Genomic DNA, 15,905 nt, shown 5'->3' with positions numbered 1-15,905 from the left:
GAAAATGTTCGACGCCTCTTCCTTGCATTTCTTTTCGTCGATCATATTTTAATATTTGGCCTATTGGGTGGGTGCCACTGAGTATAACCTTATCCCACAGTTTCTGAAATATGTAGTCTATCTGACGGGCAGCAGTGACTGGATTCCTCTGGAGCCAGCTACGTTTTGTATTCCAGTCCATGTTCTCGATATCGTTAGTAGTAAAGTGAGAACCATACTGCCGGCCGATGATTTGGATGATTTCGCACCAGTGGAATTCTGCAGCTGAGCCTGTTAGGAAGAATGTGTAGGGTCCTAGTTGTCTGAGCTTTGCCAGCATGTCCAGTTGCATGTTATTCCAGTACTGGGGTGTACCTCGGACAGTTCTGAATGTTGCATACAACTGGTCGGAGCTAATCAGATGTTGTAGGCGAGATGGATCCTTTAGTTGTCCGACATTGATGTCTGGTTGGTGGTGTTGGCGTTGTGCAATGGCGATGGTGTTTCTAAGTGTTTCTGTCTCACTCCAGTGAAGGGCTTGGAAGATGCACTGCGTGTTTTCGTCAAATCTTGTATCAGCTGACAGGAGCCTTGCATTGAGGTATTTTTTAGTGCTAAGTTTGACTGGTCGTTCACTGTTGAAGGTGTACTTCCCATCAGGGAATAGAGTTGGGAAAGCCATGGCTTCCCAGTGAGGTTCACTAGATATTCCTGTGGGACGTTGATTTTCACCAGGTGCCAAGTTAATGATGTTGTGTCCTTGGATGTTAGCTGACTCATTGGGTTGAATACAGGTATTTGTATTGAGGGAGCGTTTCTTGTTCAGGAAGTCGACAACGGGTGCAGGGTTATCGTTATCAATCTCATCCTCACTGTCAATGGTGTCTGTGGCATCAACTTGGGCTGTGGTTGCTTGGTGCTCGGGGAGGTGGTCATCATCGTTTGCTGTTTTGTTGTCTTCAGGGTTGGCAGCAGGTTATTCATGATCCTTTGGCTCTTTGTGTTGGTTGATGGCAGCCTTGACTGTGGACTGGTGGTGATGAGCATTTGTGGTGTCGGACAAGTCGGCATTTGGGGTGTTGGAGTTGTCATCTTGTTGTTGGAACTCAGCACTGTCATCCGACCAAGTGGCATTGAATTGAACATCGTTGTAGTGAGGGTTTGTCGATTTCAAGAATTTGAATGCATTGTCAATGAACTGCGGACGGATGCACTGTTGAGTTACGTGACCTTTGTCAGTCAAGCGTCTTTTAAGTGCTAGTGCTATAATGTTTGAGTCAGAAGCACAAAGTGGGAGAACAGCAGCGACTTTGTTTAAGTCAGCTGGCACTAAAACAACTTGTCCCTGGATGCCATGCTGGGCTCCTCTTGGTTTGGAGACAATCTTCTAAGTCACAAAGTTGGCGTAGAACTGCCGGTACAGGTTGTAGGGACAAATTGTTTGCTACTGCCTGAGCTGGCATGCGGTGTTTGACCAGCTGTGTGTGGCATGTTAAACACATCCATTGCAGATTGTCTTGACTTTTGAATTGAGTGATGCATTTCTGTTTTAAAGTATCTGACAGTGTTGGGTATGAGTTGTCATGACAAGGTCTCACACTGGTGCGGAATAGCATTCGATGGCAACAAGTGCACACATAAGTGGGGCCTTGTGCAATTGTCTGTACTCGGCTGGACATTTGATAATAGCAGGGGTCAGGTAGGCTGGCTGATCTGGTGCAGCAGGCAGTTCATTGAAACTGAGTTCGTGGGTGCGTGCATTCTTTCTGGCCTGCTTGCGTTTGTCACGTGCTTGGACTTTATCTTGTTGTTGTTTCTCAGGTGTTTGTTGGATGCGTTGTTGTTTTCGCCGTGCAGCTGCCTTGGCCTTCTTTTCATTCTGGTGTGGATGGAACATGGATTGGTGTTTTTGTTGTGTTGTTTTGAAGTCTCTTTTCCTTGCGTCTAAGGCGGTCTTTCTCGCGGATGGCGCTTTTCTTCTCCGGTGTCTGGAGCGAGCGGTCATGCTGTCGACGTGCAGCTGCCTTGGCCTTATTTTCATCTGGTGTGGATGGAACACGGATTTTTGTTGTCTTGCTTTGAAGTCTCTTATCCTTGCGTCCAAGGCTGTCTTGCTTGCAGATGGCGCTTCTCTTCTCAGGTGACTGGAGTATGCGCTCTTGCAGTCGATGTTGTTGTACTTTTGTTCTCGTAGTCACAACAGTAATTCTTGGTCTTCTTACTTTGAGTGCCATGTTTGGTTGAGGCGGCAACGATGTGGACGGAGCATTTGCCTGCAAGTGGGTTGTTTGTTTAAGTTTTTTTGCTGGTGGGCTTTTTGTTTGCCGACTCTTGCTACAGCCCTTAGGAACTTGACATAGAATAGGGGGTACGGGCATAGGGGAGTTATTTTGCGTATTCGAGTTGACTGCTGGTGGTTGGTTGGGTGTTGGAACACGAATTCTTTGTCGCACAAGTTGGTCTGTGAAGTATTGGGACAGCAGGCTGTTGGGAGTACTTGTCAAGATGTTTTCCCATTTTGCCTCTGACCGTTTCGCACTTGTGGCTTGGCGTTTCTCCTTGCGCTTTTGATCTGCACTTTTCTTTTTGCATTTACCCATTGTGTCGTAGGGTGAAGTTTGTCAGAAATAGAGATATTTTAATTTCAGCAGTATTATTACACTTTATCTGCAGTATTGCACTTATAACAACAGTATTCACTTCAAGTTCCGATATGGTTAACTTGCACAAAGTTCATAATGACCCCCCCCCCCCCCCCCCCGCCTCCTCTACCATCTCCTGCTCCCCCCTTCCCATGTCTCCTCATATTGATATTTAATTAATTGTATGATGCTGACTGCTATTAACTTCCTAAGCATTGCTGCTGGTAAGTGCTGCACTACTAGAGTATCCATCGCCTTCCTTTGTTTCTGGAGCAGATTCCACGGCCTTTCCATTTGCTTCCTCTGGAGTGGAGGTCACCATTTGACTAAACAGTTCATCATCCTGTGACATATTCAACAGGCTATCAATCAAAAAGTCACACTGGTTCGAAGGTTGCTCCCTCTCCTTGTTTAACGCACCATTTGACTGCTCCAGGTGGCCGATCCTAAGGTTTGCTGTGTGCAGCGCCTGCTTGACGTCTGTGACGTGCCAAAAGCTACGGAGTGGCTAAAACTTCGGTTTTCGCCGTTGCCAAACCTACGGCAGAGTTGCTAAAACTTTGGTCTTTTCTTGTGGCCAGACCTGTGGTTAAGTGGCTAAAGCTTTGGCGTGCATGTGTTTCCCAGAAACACAACGTCTTGCTTGGCTCACCTCTCTCATCTTACTGTCTAAGACTAGGAAGTTTTAAAAAACGTAGAAAAAGAGAGAAGAATCAAAGCACATCTGCTGCAGTCGAGGTATGACCGTGGACTGACGTAATTTGTCAGAGCAGAATCTGTTCACTGCATGGGTTTGTTGTAGAGCTGGCGTCAGTCTCTTGCGGACGTGACGTCGTGGTAGGATGCGACATGGTTGTGACGTCTCTAGGATGTGACGTGTCGTCCCGCCATGGTGTGGTTGTGAGGGGGTGTTGCACGCGGTCGCTGGTTGCCAACCTCCACCCAAATGAAAAAATACACGGTTTCGGCGTCTTGTTGAGCCTCATCAGATACCAAAGAAGTGATGTATGTAGCACGGGGGTCATTGGTGTATGACCAAAGGGTCTTGGTAATGGCGTGGTAGCCTGCTCCGACTGGTGATCCCTTGTTGGGGACGAGAAGTCAAAGTCACAAATGGTGTGTAGCTTGAGACCGGATCCAGATTTGGATAACGTAAGTCCCACGAGTGGGTGGATGTACGGTTTGCTCTACGGGAAAATGCTTTAAGGGCTGTTTCCACATGAGCGTAAGCGCTAGCGTTATAACGCTGCGCATTGCGCGACGTGATACGGGAGGCTCGCATTGCGCGACGTGAAAAGGGAGGCTCGTCCTCGAGCCAAAAAAAATAAAAATTGTCCAAGGTGTACCACAAGAAAAGGAATAAATGAAAATTACAAAACAAGGTCCTCAGGATACCAAATCAATCCTAAATAACCAAATCAATGGCCCACTTTCCTCACAGCTACAAGGTGAACTGCTCCAGTATTCCCAGCCATACAGGATTAATTACCACTAAAAACAAAAAAAACTAAACCCTAAATTACATGTTCAGCAAATCGAAAAACTGGTATCCTTAACCAATACACAACCTCATACATTTAAATGGGCTACATTCAACAAGATTTCCATCCACACGGTTGCCTATGTCGGTTACTCCAAATTAAAATCACTTCAGCATTCATGTTCAGCCACACAGAAACACACACTCTGTGCACTTCAACAAGACAAGCAGCAAATACGAGTACTGGAAGAAAAGAATTCACCAAGTAATATAAAAATAACGCAGGATAACCACAGCGGTTATGTAATTGCTCACTCATACCCTCCTATTCAGGCTGTACTAATAAATCTTATCCTATCCAATATCCTCATCATGTATGAAGGTGCTGCCTAAAATAACTGATTACACTATCACACAGGCAAGCAAAATATTCCAAAAACGTACAAAAATATTTAACAATAATACACAAAACACCATAAAACAAATGCGCCATAATCATTGCAATTTCCTACAGTATAGAAAATGAAGTCCATCACATGATCGTTTAACACAGCACACAGAGCGCAACTTCTAACCCGTGACAGAGTATGGGATGACAGGCAACGATCCAGTCAACCCTTCTGTCTAAACGCTTTATCTATTCATTTTAAACGACTCCTTACTGTAACACCAATTAGTCATATAACTGTAGCAGTCCATGGTTGGGCAGTCCATCAAGTTCACAATTTGTAGGTGGCGATAAAACCCTGTAAAAATACACACTTGGTTCGAACAGGCAAGTACGTTACATAAGGGCACAACTTACGCAAGTTATTATCTGTACATCTCTACAGTCCAAAATTACATCCCTTAGTAACGCATCACAATGGTATACCTGAGCATTTGTTCTATTTACTCATATGCACTAATGGCATGAGGCAACAATAAACTCATCCGAGTGGCATAATTGGTACAACAAATAGATAATGCAGGGTATAGGAACAAATCTCGCAGCTATAAAGAAATGGCCAGTGTACAAACATGTTTCACATCTTGTAAGGCTACCCGAATGGTACCATCTGAAACACCGTCTACAAAATGTCCCTTCAAAATGTTCATAAGTGTACTGGTAAAGGTTAAACATCCACACAACAGATCCACACCTTTTTGCACATGCAGGGGTTGCAAGCCCAATGATCCACACAAACACACCAGACACATAAAAACAAAATACAAGGTCGCTGCAGCTAAAGATTGTCCCTCCAAAAGTACAACGCCTGAAAACCATCATCCTTCTAAGTATCACACACCATACACAACTGTGTCATCACAACAATCATCGCACTACCCAGCCACGCAACCACAACAACACCTAATTACTTAATCTTTAACCATTTGTCCAGGGTCATCCCCTTGGCAAGTCTCAATTTGTCAGCATGAGTCCTATAAGTCATACCGTCGACAGTCAACTGCAGCAGAACAGTGAAGTCGTCATGTACTTCTTTAACCAAGTACGGTCCTTTCCATGGGAGGTGTTTGTCACCCTTGAAAGCTTTTCGCGGATTGTAATACCACACGAAGTCATTAACCTGCAGGGACCTATACTACGCAAAACCTGGATGTTCCATCCTTCTTTGCCACTATAACTGGGGCACTGGCCCAAGGACTGGGGGACTCCTCCATAATTCCCCTACTGAGTCCATCCTTCACCGCTTTCATTATTTCCGCTCCCTCTTGAAACCTTGTCGCCGTAATGGAAGACGGAATGGTTTAGATTCACCTGTGTTGATCTCATGGCTAACAAGTGTAGTCTGCCCGATATCAGTAGAAGAGCTAGAAAATGTGGACTGATACTTAGTCAAAAGCAAAGCTAACTTAACCTTCTCCTCGTCAGCAAGACCATTGCAAGACGTCGTGTACAATGACTGCAGATGATCAGGGATAGCGTCCTCTAAATCAGTCAAGGAGGGCTGAGAAAGAGAAGTGTCACCAGAGCAAGCAAGGTAAGAAGAAGCAGCAACATTGACTGCAGGTGAGCTTGCCTCCTGCAATGTAGCTGCAGGAAATTCATAACCAATCACAGTGCCTTTAGGAATTACAACCTCATCATCATCAGGATTATACAACTGAACAGGTGTGCACAGTCTCTTCGGAGCTTGAACAGAGACTGACCTAGCCAAAAGAACACCGTATTTGTTCACAAAATGAGCGCTAGGCTCCAACATCACCTCCTGTCTTACACGAAATGGCCTATGTAGCCTTGCGCTTGCCGCTATTTCTTGCCCGGGTGGCAACCTGAGGGACTGAGTTAATCTTACAGAATGCGGAAGTATGCAATGCTTATGAGACCAGAGGGTACTCCTTACCATCGAAACTGTAAGTACCAGAGCCAAACTTCAAATCACAACAAAACTTGGTCATCAGGTCCATTCCCAACAAACCGTCTAATGCCTTCATGTCCGTCACCGTAATATCAAACTCAAACCTAGTATCGTGAACACGCACAGGCATAGTAACTGTACCATAAATCCTAAGTTTTGACTCACCATCAGCCATTACTATGTCTGAAATATTACGCTTCAAAGGAGGACGAAACCTCTTGGGGATCCTATGGTACGCAGACAGAGATAAAAAGGAACACTCAGACCCAGAGTCCAAAAGGAAGCAACATGGTAAACCGTTCATGTAAGAAGTTACAAAAGCTCTAGCATCATTGGAGCCAACCGTCGCAATATTAGAAGGAGGTTTGCCATGCTCCTGGGCTCCTGGGGACGGAGCATGGCCTACTGGTTTAAAGGCCTCTGTTCAGAATCAGGCAAACCGGTCACAACATCCTTTGCCTGGAAGTGGGCCACGGCCCGAGGACAATCCTGCCAAAAATGTTCTTCCGACTTACAAACATAACAGCGTCTGTTATTTCCAGCAAAACGTCTGTCCTGAGAGTTGTATCTGCCACGAAAAGATCCACCTCTTCCACGGCCCCTACCAAATGGGGGTCTTCCTGGCTGTGTTACTCCGTCCACATTTCCTCTCTGAGTTGGTGGTAGTTCATTATCAGTAGTGGATGGTCTAGGTGGATATGCACATGCCACTTGGTGGTGCTCATTCACTGCCAGTAGAGCTTCATAGCTCTTTGCTCGTGTGAGAACATCTGGCAGCGACGTGTCTTTAACCTCGAAAAGTTTATCACCAAGTGGTCCATCCCGAAGGGCCAGGTAAAGCTGGAGTCCCAGATCTGGTTGGGATACACCATATGCCCTCTTACTATATAGTGAGATACGGAAGGCCACATCATCGAGGGATTCTCCTTCTTCTCGATGGACGTCTCTCAATTTCGCCACCCATTCCGACTTTTCGCCCACATAACTTCTCTCTAATTCCGCCACCAGTATTTCAAAGGTCAGCTTGGTACCCTGCAAATCCAACGCAGCAAGGATTCTCGCAGCTTTTCCTGTCAGCTTGGACCGCAAGAGGCTCAACTTCTCCTCCGAAGACCAGCTTATCGTCAACGCATTGAAGTTTTATATGTATGTCTCTATATCGAGTTGGGTGTCATCAAAACTAGGTACCTTGGGGCTGCGCTTATCCTTAATAGTAGACGCAGTGCCAAATGAACAGTTTGAATAGTGGTTAACCACTGTGGGTGATCCAATGTCTTGCGTTTGCGATCCGGGGGATGTGAATGTGGCAGGATGTGGCTGTAGAGCTGATGAATTTACTGTGAAACGTGAACCAGCAGGTGGGTTTGTACGCTGCACTGTAATGGCAGTCTGAGGTGGAGGGACTGCATGTGCAGTGAGTTGGCTGTGTCCAACTGTTCTGTGTACAGTGGCTGGCAACGATCCAGTCGCTGTCGGACCAGAAACAGATGGAGTAGCGGATGATGAAATGCAAGGTGCGGAAGCTGGAGCAGACCCAGTGGCCGCTAACCCTGTGGCAGGCAACGATCCTGTCACTAAGGCTTGGGCCACCAGAGTATGCACGGTTGAAGCAGTAATCGCCGTTGGGGCAGGTGGGTGTAACGCTACGCTAGTAACAGGCACAGATGCTGACACAATTATGTTGTCCTCAGTATGCGGCGACAACATCCCCGTAAGTGTAGGCATGGTCGGTGTGGTCATGTCATTGTCAAGCGGGGTGGACGTGGCATGGACTGGGGTCAGAATTGGCAAGGGAAATGTTGTAGAAGCTGTGGATGGGATCAAAGTTGCAACATCAAAACCTGCAGGCTGGATAAGTGTTGTTGCCACAGGCAGGGTCTCCTCCATGTCCACGTTTTCATAAGAAGTTTCATCCAATGTATTCATTACCTCAGAGAATGCAGAAGCCAGTCTCCGTCTATGGCTGGCGGGAGTGGACAAATATCTGAATTAAGGGTCGGGATAAATCAGATTTATACCACGACTATATTCATAATAGTAGACAGCCAATCAGAACCCCGCATTTCATGATTTATGGTGACCATTAAATCTGAATTATACCACGACATAAATGAATCAACCCACGACTATAATCGTTTTAGACCCACGACTATATTCGTAATAGCAGACAGCCAATCAGAGAGCCGAATTTATGGACGGAAGTGCGATTTATGGACGCCGGAAGTGCGATATATGGACGCCGGAAGTGCTATTTATGGACGCCGGATGTTAGAATGTTGGACGACCTTTGTAAGCCAACCAAAACCGTCGTTTCATAACGGTACTTCTGTCGCGTATCTGTCATATCTGCCAGTCAGTGGTTCTTTAAAAAGATCATGGCATGAGATGGCTAGATTGACGGACGTGCACGAGTTTTTAGACAATTTTAGACATGAATTGAATGATTGCTGTCGATCTGTACTGGACGATGAAAATGCTGCAAGTCGCGTCCTTAGTCGTCTAGAGGGACTTAGGAGAGATCTCGGACGAGCTGGCAGTAGGCCTTCGACCGGAGGACCACCACTTCTCGACAGCGCAGAATTTGAAGCGTTTTCTACACGACTGAATGGGATCATATCGACAGTTTCTACCACTTGTGAATCTTTAAGAGGAGGTAATATATAGTCATGATACAGTTTAGAGTTATCTTGTCCTAGCACCATCCCAAAGACAAGTGCACGCGTCCTGTTACAACATCAACATAGCCTATAGGCTTTGCCTACAATACATAGGCCTAACTGCAATGGACTTGCATGGACAGTAGCAGCAGTCTATTCCATCTCTACGCACAGAGATTATTTTAGCATTGTGGAGGCCTGTACATAATGTACATGGCCAAGTAGTTCCATTTTCAAAAAGTCGTACTACCATGAAAAAAAGGCGTACTCGGAAATTTAAACCCACCATTATATTCCTCAATGTTTTAATCTGTCTCCTCAGGTTTTTTTTCTCTCAAAATTATTGAAAGTTTATTTTGTACACAAAATTTCACCAATGCATGGGCACGTCTTTTTTTAGCATTGCTCTCTCTGTGCCAAGAGATGGTATAGACTGATCAGTATGAAACCGGGCGGTCATTCTAAACAGCGTCCAGTAGCGTCCACCAGCGTTCACCAGGTTTAAAGTCAGATATAAACTCATCAAAATGAAATTTAGTACTCATAAACGAAATAAATAGACCATAAAACGCATTTCATGACACTGACTGACCCGGGCCCGGGGTGTAAGATCAGATAAGCATGATAAGGCATGTAAGGGAGTTATCAAAAATCGCAAAGCCTCCTTTTAGTATTGTGAAGCCCTGTCATTGCCTCCAAGTCGTATACAAGATGGTCGTCGACAGGGTGGTGGACGCTGGTCCATTTTAGACAATAACTTGCTCATTTTACACACAATTTCAGGAAATCTTCATGAAACACGGAAAATGTCCTGCTTATTTCATTTATTGCCATTAGATTTTATTTTGTTAATTTTAAACTTGATTTCAAACCTGATGCTGTTTAGGATGACCCAAACCGGGCTCTTACAAAATAAATAAAGCAATGGTTAGGGCTACCGCTACTATAAGTATAGTATTTGAAATGCTGATAGATCATGTTGATTAGATATCATTTGATGAGATTATCAGTACAGGCGGGCCAGTACAGCCTACTCCATTATATCGGCTGGGCCATGTCGTTTTATGCCGAGGTGAATATGTCAGTATCCTAGGCCTGTACCGATAATTTGTGAGTTTGGGGGGCGGGGAGGCTCTGGGATTTTTGCCCATTTACCTATCCTACAGCCTTTTTGCCTATGGTATGTGGGCAGCCCGTGCTGTCAGTCACTGAATCGGTACAGTACACTTTGGTTATGAGTTGCACGATATTGTATCGCCATAATAATTATTACTCTAGTCTTATATTATATGTATCAATACTCTTTTTGATCAACATTAATGAAAATATTACTACTTGACTACTGGATTTTGTAAAGGACATGCATCTAGGAGTTCACTTTTGATATAGGTAGAATCACTAGATTACTCCAAAATTGGGAAAATTTGACTAAAAATAATCCAAAATCCAGTTGAAATACTATTTGGACATTTCTGTGTTTTTGGCTGGTCTGCATGTACATGTATCAGAAAAATATTCGTTCCTGCTGATAAAAATCATAGGTTTTTCTGAAATCTGACACTCTTAACGATGAATTTATAATTTGTTTTTAGGAGTGGGGCCAGGAGTGGGGCCAGGTTTTAGCAGTGAACGACTTGCATCAGGTGCTAGAGGTTCACCTCGATTTGACTTAACCAAACCGCAGTTGGAGTTCTTATTGGCCTGTCGATTTACAAAGACACGTATTGCATCTATCTTGAAAGTGTCTACTAAAACTATCACACGACGAATGAGGTGTGTTTTATCATCTTTTTGAAGCAACCTAGTTTCACTTACTGAGGCCAGTAGTTGATTTTCAGGTGTTACCTCTCCTTCTACCATACAAATATCATGCAGAAAATATTCCCAATGATAATGAGGCATTATAATCGTGTTAGTCAGCAAGCTCCACCAGCATTTTGCCGTCAAAGCTTTCCTTCCTTGAAGCCAGTAGGCCATGCATGTGCAGCCACTATCTTTTGTAAAATACAGATTGGTTAATGGGATGAAGGACTGATGAGACTGTAAAGTGTAATGAGTATACTGTTCAGGAAGAATGTTGCCAACCAACCCAAAAGGGCTATGACTAAGGCAGTGAATTATTGTGTACTTTGATTTTCGTTCTACATAAATCACCTTAATCAAGAACATCAATATCCATCATTTCCCAGTACTCATAAGTGTTCTTTTTTAATTTTCAGAGAATTTAGCCTTGCCCTTCCAAAGTTGACTGAAATTAGTGATGAAGCACTTGATGAACGTGTGAAGTTACTTCTAGCTGACAATCATCGAATTGGTGCGAACAACATGAAAGTTCGGTTAGAAAATTCTGGAATCCATGTTATAAGAGAAAGAGTTCGGAAAGCAATGAGACGTGTTGACCCAGCTGGTGTAGCTTTGCGGTCCCGGCGAGCAATCAAGCGTCGAAACTATCATGTTCATGGCCCTAACTCCCTTTGGCATTTGGATGGGAATCACAAGTTGATAAGGTATTTGGCACTTTCTGATTGCGAGAGGTATTGTCGTCCTCTACAGCGTCTGTGTGTCCATTGAGACAATGTAAACGCTCTAACTTGAGACTGCTTTGAGATTTTCTGTAGTGTACATGTAGGTATAGCATGTAGGAGCAGTTTGCTATTGAAAATCACCCCAATCTGATTCACCATTTCAGCCCTGGCCTAGATCGGGCGTTCAATGAAAATGTAAAAATTGTAATAAATTGTATACAATTGTATATTCTCTTTGGTTGCCATACTGCTGTTTACTATGTGTAGCATGTGAGTGATAGATTGCCTGGATGGCCTAAAGTATCGCACTTTATCTCATTTTCTTTTTCAGGTGGAGGTTTGTTACTCATGGCTGTGTTGATGGATTTAGCAGGCTCCTCACATTTGTTAATGTTGCCACCAACAACAGGGCAAGTACTGTGCTCGAACCATTTAGAAATGCAGTGCAACAGTTCGGGCTCCCTTCAAGGATTCGAATCGACTGTGGCGGTGAGAACACTTTGGTGGCAGAGCAAATGGAGAGAGAACGAGGGATGGGAAGAGGAAGCGTTATACGAGGACGGAGTGTTCACAGTACCCGAATTGAACGCATTTGGTTAGAATTGTGGAGCAATACAATTAATGTATTTTATGACTTATTCCAGGAGTTTGAAAAAGACCTAATTCTTGACCCAAATTGTGAAAATCAGATGTTTGCCTTACACTTCGTATATTTGCCCAGAATCAGAGAATCTGTGGCAGACTTTATTGGACAGTGGAACCATCACAAAATCCGTACAGAAAATGCCAGCCCTATTCAGCTCTTTGTTCAACGTTCCCTGGAACTTCAGGGCTCTACACATACTGGTATTAGAGACATTTTCAATCGGGACATTGGACAGGCTGAGGAAAATCCTGAGGACGAATTGAATTCTGACTTGTCAGATGAATCCGATGGCGATGCAGAAACGCGTTCTCGACTGACGATTGTGAATGTTCCAGACACTGTTTGTCCCCTTACTGATGAACAGTTAGCTGAACTGCAGGCACATGTTCAGCCTGCCCTTGGGATCAATTTGAGTGACCAAGCTCAAGGCATTAAAAAGTATTTTCTTGTCCTTGACTTTATTGCAGAAAAAATTGCATTATGATTTTTCTAAAGACATGAACCAATGCGATCGACTTGACAATGACTTACGTAGTGGACTCCATACCACTGGCGATAATGTATGGATTACGACGCCGGTAATGATGATGATATCAACAAATTATGACAAAACCAGGGCTACAGCATAAGAAACCAATTTTGGCTGACTTGAACTTCCTGTGGTGCATTGGTAGGATGTCATATGTTATAGCTTGGTTTTGAGCCAGACTGTAATGTGTTGGCGAGTTCGTGCAAACTTCTCAGCGTACATTGGCAGGATGTTACATGTATGTAGTATAGCTTTCTTTTGCCAGACTGAAGCGTTAGCTGATCTACTTCTCTGGGTACATCTGCAGGATGTTTTATATTGTAATATATGTTTCTTTTGAGCCAGACATTGGTGTTAATGAGTTGACCCAAATTTCTCAACATACATTGATGGGATGTTTTATATTGCATAGCTTTCATTTGAGCCAGACTGTAATGCTGAATATGTACAACTACATGTACTACATGTACATGTACTCACAGATACAAAATGTATGAATTCATTTTCAAGTCAATTTAAGGTTACATGTATATTGTTTGGATGTTAGCTTTCTCTTGAGCCATAAATCCTATGGTTTCACCAGAATTGCTTCAGCCTTCAGATATACATGTATGAAGACATATGAATGGCATTTGTTTTTATGTGAGTCTAACACCGATTGCATGAGTATGCTCCCTACAGCGGTAAAAAGAGGCAAATAGGTGGAATTCTTCTTGAGACGAAAATGTCTGATAAAACAAAGAGGTCATCATGTCATTATTTTGGTTTAGCTCTCTGGAAGATTGTTAAACTAACTTTTAACTTAAGTAGCTGTGCACAGTGTCCACAGTGTCAATTAAGGACGTTCAGGTCCTGATGATATTGATTCTTATGCACCGCACACATTGAGCACATCTTGTAAAATGTCAGAGTTCGGAAATCATACCCCCTCCCATGAGAAGCTAAATTAGGGGACTTTTGGTATCACATTTGAACAATTTTCAGTGCTAACACATGCAGATTTTTGAATGGTTTATTGTTTAAATTTGATTTTCTAATATGGCTTGAATTTGATTGAATTTGAAAATAAATGAACCTTCTGTCAAATGAAATTGATATTTTTTTGCTTCAATGATGTCACTGTGCAAACTGGATAACTTGATTTTCTGTAATTACTGGTTCTTTAGCCATAGCAAGGATATGCCACTGCAAGTAAAGCTAATTCAGTTGCTGCTACCTGCGATTGAGCTTTGACAAGCAATCAGCGTCATTTACTAACCACAGTTGTCACTCATGGTTCTGTTGCTGGAAACAAAATGCTTTATTTCCATGGTGCTTTGAACTACGTACTGTAAACCGTGAAATTTTCCCAATGCTAAAAGTTGGTGAATTTACTCATTTTCAATAATTGGCATTTGCTACCCAAATTAACTAAACCAGTTCATATGCCCCCAGCACAATATGCACTGAACAGGCCATGCACAGGTCCTTGCAGGTTATGGAATGTCGATTGACCGTGATAAGCATTGGCATTGATCTAACCACTCGTCCTTTCCTGGTTACTCTGTGGTCGATCAATTTCCTTGAAGTGGGCCTCGGACTGGGAGTGTTGAATCGTTTCTCTTGGGAATACATGCATGTAGGATGTTTCTCAAAGACAGTTTGTTCAACACAACATGTCTTCTTGGATGATTAATGGTCACTCTTGATTACTGAAGAGTGTAGCCCTTATAGAGGGGCATCCCTATTACAGATGTCAATATGAGAAAATGACTGTCTTTACCAGAAAGATTTAATGTGTTGACGCTTTTAAGTCAGTTGAGCGAAGTCTGTTACACCTAGGCATATTTTTGCATTTAAAACGAGCTATACATGTATGTATCTGGCGCTCCTGGAACGGCTTATTTGTGTCGACATATTATGTCCCTTTCTGCAAATTATCAACACTGATCATCTGTAGCGGAGGATGTGCTACTGACATTCCCAATTTATGGAATCCTAAACACAGCACAAAGACAAAAACACTTCAATTTCAAGAAATAATTTGTATATTTGTTTCCATTATAAAAGGTAACGGTCATGGTCACTTTACTTGCTTACATGTATGTGCACTTAAGTTTCAACTATTTCAAACATAACATTTGAGCAGACACCACTACAATTTCTATCTAGACTTTTTTATACGTTAACCCTAGAAAATCAATCCTCAAGCTTGCCCAGAATCAGGCATGCAACTTGCCGAGCTGGCCTGGCCCGAGGATAAATTGGCTGGAGTCTTCCAATGAAGTAATGTTGTGTTCATCCAGTACGGTTTTTCATTCACAATTTGCATCAGATAGAGAGAAAAATGTACCAAATAAATGTTTGCCTTCAAATAGCAAATAATTGCAAAGTATGCAAATTAACTGCACACATTGGCTGTTTTCATGTGATGCACACATTTTCCCAGGCACGATCCAGGGCTTGCTGCTGCTCGCTACTAGTATGTTCAAAGGCCTGTCTTGAATTTAACAACATTACAATAGATTACAATAGCAGCATTGATATGACTAAATCTAACAAAAGTATATATGGTTATTATAAAACTAAAATGAAAACATTTAACTCGAAAAATTATTATGCAATTCAAATCTGGAAACCCTGAGTTCATATTTTGACATGAATACATTTCAATTTCATATTGTCAGTGCAATATGAATACACAATATGATTATGAATACATTGCATTCTGGCAGTGCAGAGTCTGATCAATCATATTCAGCAGTAATGAGACTAGCTAAATCTAATAAAACGCTTATATAACGCCTGAAACGTTTTGATATCTTGACATTGAATACATCACAATTGTATTCAGCAGTATTGATATGACTAAAATTTAAAATATGACTATAAAACTAAAAACGATAACATTTTCTGAAACTAGCCTCATTTTCTAAATGAGGAGATTACTATGTACACTATGACTAACTACACCAAGTTTGGGGGACGCTTTTGTTTTATCCCCATACATGCCATAAGCAAAAAGTATGATTGTTTTTTGTTGGTTGGAGGTCTGGTAAGCTACTCCAGTCATGGTTGGTTGTGAAAGACCGGGACCATTCTTGCTGC

The 15,905-nt window shown here is 42.9% G+C and overlaps 1 protein-coding gene across 1 annotated transcript; it reads left to right on the top strand.

Annotated features, from left to right (window-relative positions):
* The first annotated feature begins 9,722 nt into the window (after positions 1-9,722).
* LOC135484933 (uncharacterized) lies at positions 9,723-13,909 on the top strand. Its single transcript, XM_064766641.1, has 3 exons — positions 9,723-10,891; positions 11,338-11,625; positions 11,975-13,909. The coding sequence occupies exons 1-3, from the start codon at positions 10,887-10,889 to the stop codon at positions 12,771-12,773; spliced, it is 1,092 nt and encodes a 363-aa protein (XP_064622711.1). The 5' UTR covers positions 9,723-10,886; the 3' UTR covers positions 12,774-13,909.
* Positions 13,910-15,905: the final 1,996 nt, after the last annotated feature.

This window comes from Lineus longissimus, chromosome 3 (genome assembly GCF_910592395.1).
Source record: "Lineus longissimus chromosome 3, tnLinLong1.2, whole genome shotgun sequence".
Taxonomy (NCBI): domain Eukaryota; kingdom Metazoa; phylum Nemertea; class Pilidiophora; order Heteronemertea; family Lineidae; genus Lineus; species Lineus longissimus.
The sequence above is the reverse complement of the archived record's forward strand: the minus strand, read 5'-3'. Positions and strand labels throughout refer to the sequence as shown.